The 10,734-nt window shown below is 48.1% G+C and overlaps 1 protein-coding gene across 1 annotated transcript in view; it reads left to right on the top strand.

Moving 5' to 3' along the window:
- Positions 1–1,244: 1,244 nt before the first annotated feature.
- The window catches only part of LOC144147400 (neprilysin-1-like), a 28,245-nt gene continuing 18,755 nt past the window's right edge, over positions 1,245–10,734 (top strand). Inside the window, exons 1-7 of the mRNA XM_077679525.1 lie at positions 1,245–1,368; positions 2,626–2,691; positions 3,208–3,369; positions 4,402–4,491; positions 8,031–8,416; positions 9,979–10,068; positions 10,155–10,193. Coding sequence (XP_077535651.1) covers positions 1,269–1,368; positions 2,626–2,691; positions 3,208–3,369; positions 4,402–4,491; positions 8,031–8,416; positions 9,979–10,068; positions 10,155–10,193 — 933 coding nt within the window. The 5' untranslated portion in view covers positions 1,245–1,268. The remainder of the gene's footprint in view (positions 1,369–2,625; positions 2,692–3,207; positions 3,370–4,401; positions 4,492–8,030; positions 8,417–9,978; positions 10,069–10,154; positions 10,194–10,734) is intronic.

The raw sequence follows: 10,734 nt of genomic DNA, 5'->3' as shown, positions 1-10,734 counted from the left end.
ATTTTTGAAGTTGCTATCGGAAAGCCTTCATTGTTACAACTGAAGGAAAACAGGCCAACAGCCGCTACATGGTCTCAGTGACGTAATTCGAGCCGTCGAAGAACGTCAAGACCGGGAAAGAGGGAAACATCTTTTGAGCGAGTTTTCAAGTTATTTGATGGACATAGAGCAGTAATTTTTGGCTGGGGTACTTCGCGACCCCCTAATCTACGTCCTCGGAGTGTTGGGTGACTACATTCTGCAAGCGTTTAAGATTTCAAAAAGAAGTTGAAAAAGTGTTGCAGGGTCCCTTTAACCACGGCAGATTTATACCGAGCTTCTGTAGCTCGGTTCTCACGCCAAGAGGGCGCAGTGAACGCGCACACGATTGCACCGCAATGTAAAACAAAGGCGCTGCTCGATGCAGTCTCCGCTCGAAGGGGCGAACGCGCAGTTAACTTGGATTCGCCCAACGCCTATCATTTTCTGATATCACGCGCCCTACCATTCGATCGAGCGAGCTGTAAGGCGTTTTCACTGCGCAACCACATGAGGAAACTGGCTTGACCTTGGCTGACCTTGAAAGCGAGATTGACACTGCGAAGGGCGAGCCGTATTCTTGCTTTGGCCAGGAGTAATACGGTTTGTTTAAAACAAAAAAAAAATTACAGCGAAACACCTCAGCTGAGAGGATAGCACACCTTAACAGTTTCGTAAGTTTTTAAGCAATAAATGGAAATTACGACGGCAAATGAATTAATCTAACTCGGGGACATCGAATCACGAGTCCAATCGAATAACGAGTTCAAAGCTGAGTACAATTTGTTAATAGGTGACATTCAATATAAACTGCAAGTGCACGAATAACAAAATGCCTCGTAAAGTCAACAGTACCAATTTTGTTGCCTTTGCTTTATAGTTTTTTTCTAACCAGTCATATCTCTGAGAAAGTTCATATACAAAAGCTTGTTAATAACGTTCTCTTCATTGCTTTCGTTCTTTCCTTACTTTCTCCACATTTAGACTCCGAAACGGTTTCGCCCTACTCTATATCAACCGAGTAAGTATATTGGTAACAAACACGTATTTGTTATCAAGAGCAGTTATAATTGTTGTAAACAACTACGCTGCATTAGCTACTTAACCGCTGCACCGCAGCACAAGTTACCCGACTGCATGCCTTACTGCTAGCATCAATTTTTCCGCTTTGTAAAAAGTGCGCATGCGCTAATTATCGGCTGCAACCACCGCGCGGCGGCGCTTGCAGCGGATTCTGGGAGCGGCGAACTATGTTCGAGCAGTGGCTGCTGGTCCTGTGCGCTTCAGTGGTGCTGATGACCTGTGTGACGCTCACCTACACCTTCTACTACTCGCGCGAATACAGCAAGAGTAAGTGCACCATCTTCAAAGGTCTCCGTTCGACACATATGAGTGCACCCTAATAATGCAGGATACATTTTATGGCGCAGCAGATATCATTGTATGTGACGGAACAAACAGAGAGATGGGCAGCGGAGCTGAATATGGCATCAAGAACGGTCCCCTGCACTTCGCCGCTGCATTGGCAAACTGGCCGAAAATCCGGCGTGCGAGTGACCAGAACGGAAGCTGTGATGCTTAGCGTTTTTCGCACTTGTGCTATTGCCACAGTGGTTGCTTGCGGCAAATATATTACGTGGCGGCACGGCAAATGCGGCACGAACCATTGTGTTGTTCCTACGTTACGAAAAGTGCTGTGCAATCTGCTTCCTTTCTCTCAGTCCCAAGTTAAGACCGTACAAGTCCTGTTTACACGCGTTTACTCAACACGTGACCCCATTCATGCAGCAGAAACTTTGTGAACGGGATTTTCTTGTTTCACTAGCAAGAATTTAGCATGTGTCTCTTGTCAAAGCTTAGACATTAAGATAAATATGAACAAATGTGAAATTGGGCAGGACCTTCGAACAGGGAACCATGGGAAACCATTTACCATTGGCAACGAACCGGTAAACGGAGTAGAGTGCGTACCCGAAAAGCGAAAAAGAGATTGAACGAAACGTTAGGGCGGGATATTGCACCGTATTGCAAAAAGGTTGAAGGGCAGCTAAACTAGCACTGGTTGATCAGGATAGCACAATATTTGATTAGTTTGCAGTAAGTAGCAGGACCTGCGTCGCGAAGCGAACACCTAGCCAACGTTAACAATAGTATGGTCTATCCCTTTACTTGTACTCATTGGCTGGCTTTTCTGCATGGCCTTAACTGCTGGTTGTCAAGCTCAGCTGTCCGTGCGTCAGGCCTTGAATGAAGGATAAAAAAGTATTCAAACGTGATTTCAAATCTCGTAGAAAATATGTATGTATGCATGTACGTGTATACTCCTGCAGGGGTGGGAAGCAGAAGTTTCTACACCATTTAGCTGTACTACACGTCTACGAAGTGCTGGCTTGCTAGCCTTTCCGGTATTTCATGGTAACGCTCTACATTCAAAATGATCGTGTTGCATAAAAGTTTGTTTTACACTGAATATTCAATTCAAATTGAGTACCCTACCTCGTAATGCCTGTTTCAATCACTTGTGCCGTACGACAAACATAACGCCATGTATGCAAGCGATTACGGAGTTCCCACAACTCTAACACAACATACTTTTCTACGCTCCAGCTGAACGGCTGAAACAGGTTGGCATCGAATACTACGACTGCCAGACGCCAGTGTGCACCGCAGCAGGTACGAATAGAACAAAAAGATCCCTTCAGACATTCACTCGATTTGAACTGAATTGACACAATGTTCTTCACTGACTCTTCTTCGTTTAAGGCTTCATATATTTGCAGACGCTACGGCGTACTTTTCTACCTGTTTTCTTTGCTTCGTCTTGGCCCTTCTTAATTTTTGCGTTAATCATCATCTTCTGCGCCAGATTCGTCGCTCGCTTTAAACATTCAGCACGAGCTGGTTGTCTGCTTCGTGTCAACTGACACTTCTTGGCAACAGATTTTAAAAAAGAACTCCTACTCGTACCCATGCTGAGACGGCTCGTTTGGATCTCCTGTGGTTAGTTCGAATGCTTTGCTGAGACGGCTCGTTTGGATCTCCTGTGGTTAAGTCGAATGCTTTGTTTTTTACCCAAGGGTGATTAGTTCCCTCCGGTAACTCGTGTGGGCATGCTCCATCGTGTGCTTCAAGCGAGAGTGCGCACTGTTCACCGCATATATGTGACCCGGTGGTTGGTGGCCCTTTCAGCGATCGAGCTCAAGGATACGCTGAATCTGAACAAGAACCCGTGCAAAAACTTCTACGAGTACGTCTGCAGCCTCTGGCCGAACCGCTACCAGATACCCGACGACATGGGCTGCTACTCCGTCCAGGACAACGTGCGCGAAGAAGTGCGCCAGAGGATCTTCGGTGAGGCGCTGCTGCGCGCGTGCTCTCCCACACATATACACCGCGGTCATGGAATGAAGCAGATGTAAACGTTGGTTCGTCATAAAAGCTTCTTTTAGGGGCAAAGCACCTTAAGGCCGAGGCTTGTCCGGTGTCCGTGCTCACGGCACAGCCCGTGTAAATCGAAACATAGGTTCACAAAAGGTTAACAAGAACAAAATAAATGGTTTACAAAAGGTTAGAGAGAGATAGGGGGGGGGGGGGGGGGAGAGCTCCTGAGAGCCGTGCTGCGCATGCGCGAAGAGCATTGGATAGGAATGGATAGAATTGTATTCGGATTGGATTGGATTGGATTGACATGGATTGGATTGGATTAGAACAAATTGAATTGAATTGTATTGGATTGGAAATCGTTTAAGCTGCAATAAGAACTCTCACGGGTGATTTACGGTAAGAACGATCCCCAGTGCTTCACCCACTCGTCATGATTCACTTCGTGGAGGTGCGTGAATTTTTTGACAGTAATATTCAACCCCAACGATAGGATATACTCACCCTGTTAATTACTAGCCCGTAGCCAGTACACAAATCCCGAAATAAGGGCTGATTGCAATAAGCACAACCCTTTTTCTTGTCTTGTCTGGCTCGACATAATTGACGTTCTAGTTGGATAATGACGCCTAACCAGAAATGTGTTACATCGTGCTTAATGCGCGCTTGCAGTGTATCGAGTGTAATGGTTTGCTTTCGGAAAGCCAAGCCTAACCTCGCTGATTTCTGGCCCTACTTCGCGACGTAATACAGCGAACATGCTTTGTGGTAAACCGAAATGTGCATAACGTAATGCTAAGAGCTGCCTCGAAAGGCTATTCAGATCGTTTTTATTGTAACAGTAGTTCCGTTTGATCACGTTCTATCGTTTGTGGTGTCTTACGAATTCAACTACTCGAACGTTGTTCTTCCGTTTAAAGCGGGTGTTCGAAATATACGACTACTGTCGCAATTCTTCATTTACGTCGTTTGAAAGTTTTGTTTTCCCGCGCGCGTTTTCAGCTGCACTTCGCAAGGGGCCAATGGACGTAGACCAGCGGTTCGGGGACGAGATAACAGCGATGCGCTTGATCGACAGCTGTCGCGACCTGCGTAAGTGCCGTCTAGGTTATTCTTTCGTGCAATGTCTTCTTCCTAGCACGTGCGAGTGCACTACCAGTCGTTCCTGTCAGCTGTACTCAGCGAAGGGCATCCTGTCGTTGCTGATCGGCATTTAACTGCGTTATGATGTTGACGGCTGGTGCGTTGTGCGAAGGTGGAAGTAGCATGAACAGTACATCCACCATCTTTATACATTTTTGCAGTTCTGTAAAGTCACGTTATGAGCTATCCTTCTGCTTTTTTAGAACCTTAGTATGCGTTCGTGTTTCTGTGTGTGTGCTTTTCGTGTGTTTGGGTATTCATGTGTGAGTGAGTCTTTTCATCCCGCCTTCACCTCATTTGGTGTAGCAAATCGGTCGCCCAGCCTGGCTGACCTCACTTGCCCATTAAATGTTTCTCTCTCTGTGTGTGTGTCTCTCCCCTTTAGCTTTTGCCTCTCCACCTCCAGTTTTTCCGTGGACGCGCGCCCGCACTTTGTACTCATTCACATCATAGTGAAACAAGACCAGGTTTCCTACATTGCACCGAATTGCAATTCTTAGTGCATATGTAGTCGGACGAGGAGGAGGAGGATGAATAAACGTTTATTGATTCCTGTAAAAGGAAAATTGAGCGGTGGATGATCTTCATTGTAGTAGCGTTGATCATACAGGGTGGGTGGCGTCCCTAGTCCATGATGCCATGGCCCCCAGCTGCTTGTCTGGCCCGGATCACAAGGTCGCGCTGGTCTTCCAGGACCTCACTGGACAGCAGGGCCTCCCACTGCTCCGTCGATGGCGTCAGGACCTCCGGCAGTTCCTTCACACCCTTGCCCTTCCACACCATGCGGTAGGGAGCGTTGGGGGTGCCGCAGAATTTGCGGTCGTAACTGTACAGACTGCGTGCGGGAAAGAGATAATCTGGAGTCTTCTTAACTGCGTCGCTTCTTCTTTGGTGAGTTGTGGATGAGGAGGTGGATATTTCCGTCTGCCCAGTCTGTAATAATCCAATATGTCCCTCGTGCGTCGTGGGATAGGTGGGAACTGCGAAGGGGGAGTGGCTTGAGCTTCTGTGATGGTGGTGAGGGCAATGGTGGTTGCCCGGTGGGAGTAACCTCGGGAAGCGGCATCAGCCACCATATCACCCTCTAGAAACTCGTGCCCTGGTGTCTTCTTTTTGATCCTTTAGCTTCAGGAGTATATTAAGCGTCGCTGTGGATATACGGCCTTTTTTAAAATTCGTGCAGGCTTCTTGGGAGTCCGTAATTATAATCATACGAGCTTGACTTTTCGTGAACGTAGTTGCAAAAGCAATCGCTGCCTCATTAGTGGAGTCAATGTTTTCAGTCGCGATAGTTGCCAAGCTTAGCTCATTTCCTTTGATGTTGGCATACCTCGGCAAAACTGGGCACCACTCACTCACACTCACACAGAAAAATATATTTTTTCTCATGCACTCACTCACTCTCCCGTTTACCAGTCGCGCTCACCACTCGCACCCACTCGCGCTCACGCTGACCACTCGCTGTGACCACTCGCACTCACTTGCGCTCAGCTCACCGCTCGTCGTCACCACTCGCACGCACTCGCGCTCGCACTCGCCACTCGTCGCCTCCTCTCGCACGCGAGTGTGTACAGCAGACCCTCCATGAGTCATGAAACCTAACAGTATTAGTGAATTACGGCGTCAGATGACCATCCAAATCATATTCGTAAATCAACACGCCACCAAAGATGTAATTTCTAGAGTGCTCCAGAGCAGGAACTCAGTGACGACATATTTCCGAAGCAAAAGCAATCCCGCCATTAACAACCATCACAGCAAGCGGCTACGGCGAGTACAAGCGCAATAGTGGCGTTCCCGTCGCAAACGGCGCGAGTGGAGCGAGTTATTTCGCGAGTGGTGAGCGGGGCTCGCCACGAGTGGCGCTCGCACTCGTGAATGGTGAGCTGGGCTCACGGCGCGTGGGGCTCGCACTCACACTCGCCAGTCCAAAACTCACCACTCACTCATGAGTGGGGAGTGGGGGGCGTGTGAGTGCACTCGTGAGTGAGCTGCCGACCTATGAATGTTGGTCATGATTATCACGTGTGCTGCACGGTTGGCGCTTGAATATTCCGCGGCGTCGACGTACCTCGTTCCGCTATTATTACCATAGGCTTTTTTTCTGTGGCTTTACACCTTGGCATTTCTCCTTTCTTTGTGATAAAGAAGGTGTATGTTGAGCGGAATATTGGCAACGCTGATTGGGATGCACCCTTTTGGGGCTTGAAAATCCCGCTTCGGCGCATATCCTAAAAGGCGTAAGGAAGCGCGACCGGTTTCTGTTAGTTTCAGGCGTTCAATTTGGCTCCACGAGTTCTCCTCGCGTGTTATGTACCCCTAGTTGGAGTAGCTTCTCCGCCAAAGTGTTCGCAGGTAGACCCAGTGCCAATTTGTTGAGTTTCCCTTTTTCGGCGTTTTTAGCCCTGCATACAGGGTACAGTAGGCAGTCCTGCTTATAATTAATGCTTGTATTAATCGTATTGCATCTTCTTCCTTGAGCCCGTGCTTCTTGCTCGCAACCCTCTCGGCCAGGTGGGTTACCAGGGTGATGGTGCTTTGGAGTTTCTGGAGTGTAGCAGCTCCTGCTCCGTCCTTTTGTAGAGTGAGGCCTAATACTCGTAGAGTGTCGACCTTTGGCGTAGTGATGCCATGAAGCTTCAACTCCGGTTCCAGTGCTTCCGGTGGGCGTCAGCCTCTTAATTGAGCTGAATTGTAGCAAATTTTGTTTTTCGGGTCTAGTCACTCTGCAGTTTCATTGCCAAATTTTGAGTTTGGGAAATGTTCGCAATGGGGGCTTTGCGGTACATGAGGGGCTACTCGTCATATATATTCGAAGATTTCCTCCATTGGAGTTTCCCTCCCAGGATAATTCTTGGCTTTCTTGCGACCTTTGTCCTTTTCCTCTATAGCCGTCACCCTTTTGTCGAGGTCTTTCATTTCGTTCAGTATGCTCTTGTTTGTTTCATGAACTTGCTGCTGCGTCTTGTGGGTGTCCTGGATCTGCTCCTGAATCTGTCGAAAAAGTTGTAACACTGTTCGTTGGAATTCCGCCTGATAGTATTTAATTTGGCCACATTATGTTTGATTAGAAGGGTTTCTTTATGTTGAATTGCTTGTTGTTGTCTGATATGCATTATTTCCTGCGTCATGCTTGAGTTTTGTTTGACCAATTCGTTGATCACACGCGTGTTTTCTTCGACGTTGCGCCTCAGGGCTTCAAAGCAAAGCAAAAACGCCCGTGTGTACGAGATTTCGGCGCACGTTAAAGATCCCAAGGTGGTCAAAATTAATCCGCAGCCCTCCACTACAGCGCGCCTCATCGTCTGCGTTGCGTCTGTGCGTTAAACCCTTACAATGAATCATGTTTGTATGTATGTACGCATGAATGTATGAATGAATGAATGAACGATCACAGTGGTCTCCTAACAGCATCCCGACGACAGCAAAACTCGAGACGCGTTGGCGAGAGACCAAAGCCCACCTCCTCCTCTTCTTCCCGGACGCAGGCGTCCGGCAGGACGACGGCCTGGCGCCCCTGACGCGCGTCATGCGCGCCCTGTCGCTGAGCGAGTGGCCGTACGAGCTGGGCGAGCGCCTCCCGCGCGCCCGCTCCGTGGTGCAGCGGCTCAGCGTCGATTACGGCCTGCCCTTCTTCGTGTCGCTGAGCGTCGAGCCGGACCCGCGCGAGCCGCGTGCCAACCTGCTCGTGGTGGACGTTCCCGAGCCGCTGCTGCACTCCAGCTTCGTGCTGCTGCGCGACTCGGACGAGCACCGGGCGCTGCTCAGGGCGCACGCCTCCTACATACGGCGCGCCATGGCGCTCATGGGCGCGCTGGAGATGGCCCCCACCGTCACCACCGACGTGCACGACTACGAGTTCGCCCTGGCCGAGGTGCGCTCGCGCATGCGCATGGCATGTGTCGCCCAACGGATTATTGACCGAACCGCGCAGCAAAGAGAGCTCAGTACTCTGTCCATTTCATGTCCGTTTCAAATTATCCATTCATAGCGAGCCCTGGTTGGCTGAAAATAGACGACCCGAATGCGACGCAGGACAATCAAGATGGAGCGTCGGTTTTTGTGCATGTCATTGGTCAACGGTATCGCAAGTGCAACATACGTCACTATTTAAACGGACGCGAAATGCCCATTTTTAAAACGGACAGAACTCGCAATTTGGCCCCTGCGCCAATTGCTTCAGAGCAAGACCACGGTCGCATAGATAACCCTGTATTGTCCTTGGCATAAATCTATGCACGTTGACTAACAACTGCAACATCAACTAGGTAACTACACGCTACGTACCCACACGTAAACTGCACATATATGTATACCTATAGCTTGCATTACAAAGACGAAATTCTAAAGTGCTTGCCATACGGGGAAGCAAGGTATCATATAAACGCAAGCCAATGCTTAATCCGCTAACCGTTGTCGTACAGCCGCGGAAAAGCACTCACCAAGCGATATAGCCCCAAACTTGCCGGATTGTGGGATGTGTTAGCGGATTTAGCTAATATTTTCTGTAATACGGCCAATAGCCCCGAAATATAGTTGCCACGCATCCGCGAGTTATATCACTCCGTGCATTGAACGATCAGTTTGCTCGAAAACCTGTGCTTTAAGCCTGCGGCGGGTACATTGTACATAGCGCACTCAACTGGGACCAAAGGAGGAAGGAGGAGGAAGTGATTGTTGGGGATGAGGGAAGGGGAGATAGGGGCCGATAACTGTCTGGCGTTACGCCGGCACCTCAACCAGCCGAACGGAAGCGAGAAGGGGGACAGAACAAAAGTAGAGAAGAGGGACGGTAGGAAAGAGGAGAGTATTTCTGGTGTACTAAATAAAAATAATAATAATAAAAACAATAAAAAAAACCGACACACCCAGCACAGACCACAGCCGGGCTCTAGGGCATTCTGGTAGCGGCAATAATTGTAATAACGGGACCAAAGCAGTACCCGAACAAATGTCGTGGAGGGCAAGCAGGCTCACTTAGTGAGCACATTCGGTTCTAGTCTCACGCCCAGTCACGTTAGAACGTCGCCGCCATGCTGGCAGCGCTTTGCAACCACAGCCAACTTGATCTAGAGGTGTTTGGAAGTTACATGGAAGGATATTACGGCATTCACATTGTAATAGGATGCTTCAAACTCTCATTAAACCTGCTCTCACAGTGTAAAAAGTTATGCTTAGATATTGTGGACATATACCTAAGGTAGTACCGTATTCGGATTTAAGAAGCCTTGCCTAATACCTATGTCGATGTGTCGAGACGGCTAATGTTTACCAATGGTTTGGCCGCCGGAACTGTATGGCAAACAACTGTCCAAAATAATGGCCCGAGTAGAGGGCTCTACACTGCAAACGTTCTCGAAGTTACCCACAGTCAGGAAAGCTGAATTGCGTACATTGCATGATGTACCAAAGAACTGTTTGTTCGTTTTTTTAAAGCTTTGCAACTACCGAACACTACGGGAGCTGACAGAATTTACCAGCGACAATATCGTGAGCCTGGATAAGCTTCGGTCGGACACGGCATGGGTACGCTTCTGTTGGCATATATTCGTTCACTTCGGTTTCAAACTTGCTTTTCACTGGGCTTAATAGCAAATATTGTCTTCTTCCAGGGTGAGGATGCGAACACTACCCCGGCAGAGCCGACGAAGGTAACATGTTCTGTTTAAATGCCATTAATAAATTGTCTTTGCGGTGTTTAATCCAATTAAAAACCTGCCTGAGCACTTATCATAGCAAGCGATAATTTTACAGGAATATTTTGCGAGAAGGACTGGTTGCGCTGTTCGTTAAAAGTTGAGGAGCATCGAATCTCAGATACCCCAATACAGTAGACTGACTGAACTTCAAGGTACCGAAAATATTAGTTTTATTTAGCAGAAGTTCCGTTTACTGCGAGGGATGGGCAAAAGTGCAAACTTGATTGATTGATTGATTGATTGATTGATTGATTGATTGATTGATTGATTGATTGATTGATTGATTGATTGATTGATTGATTGATTGATTGATTGATTGATTGATTGATTGATTGATTGATTGATTGATTGATTGATTTAACGCACCGACGCAAGGCAGGCGATGAGGCGCGCCGTAGTGGAGGGCTCTGGATTAATTTTGACCTCCTGGAGATCTTTAACGTGCGCCGAAATGTCGTACACACGGGCGTTATTGCTTTTCGCCTCCATCAGA

This window comes from Haemaphysalis longicornis, unplaced genomic scaffold, assembly GCF_048455015.1.
Source record: "Haemaphysalis longicornis isolate Haplotype H1 unplaced genomic scaffold, Haemaphysalis longicornis Haplotype H1 scaffold_7, whole genome shotgun sequence".
Taxonomy (NCBI): domain Eukaryota; kingdom Metazoa; phylum Arthropoda; class Arachnida; order Ixodida; family Ixodidae; genus Haemaphysalis; species Haemaphysalis longicornis.
Note: the sequence above shows the minus strand (reverse complement) of the source record. Positions and strands in the feature narration are given on the sequence as shown.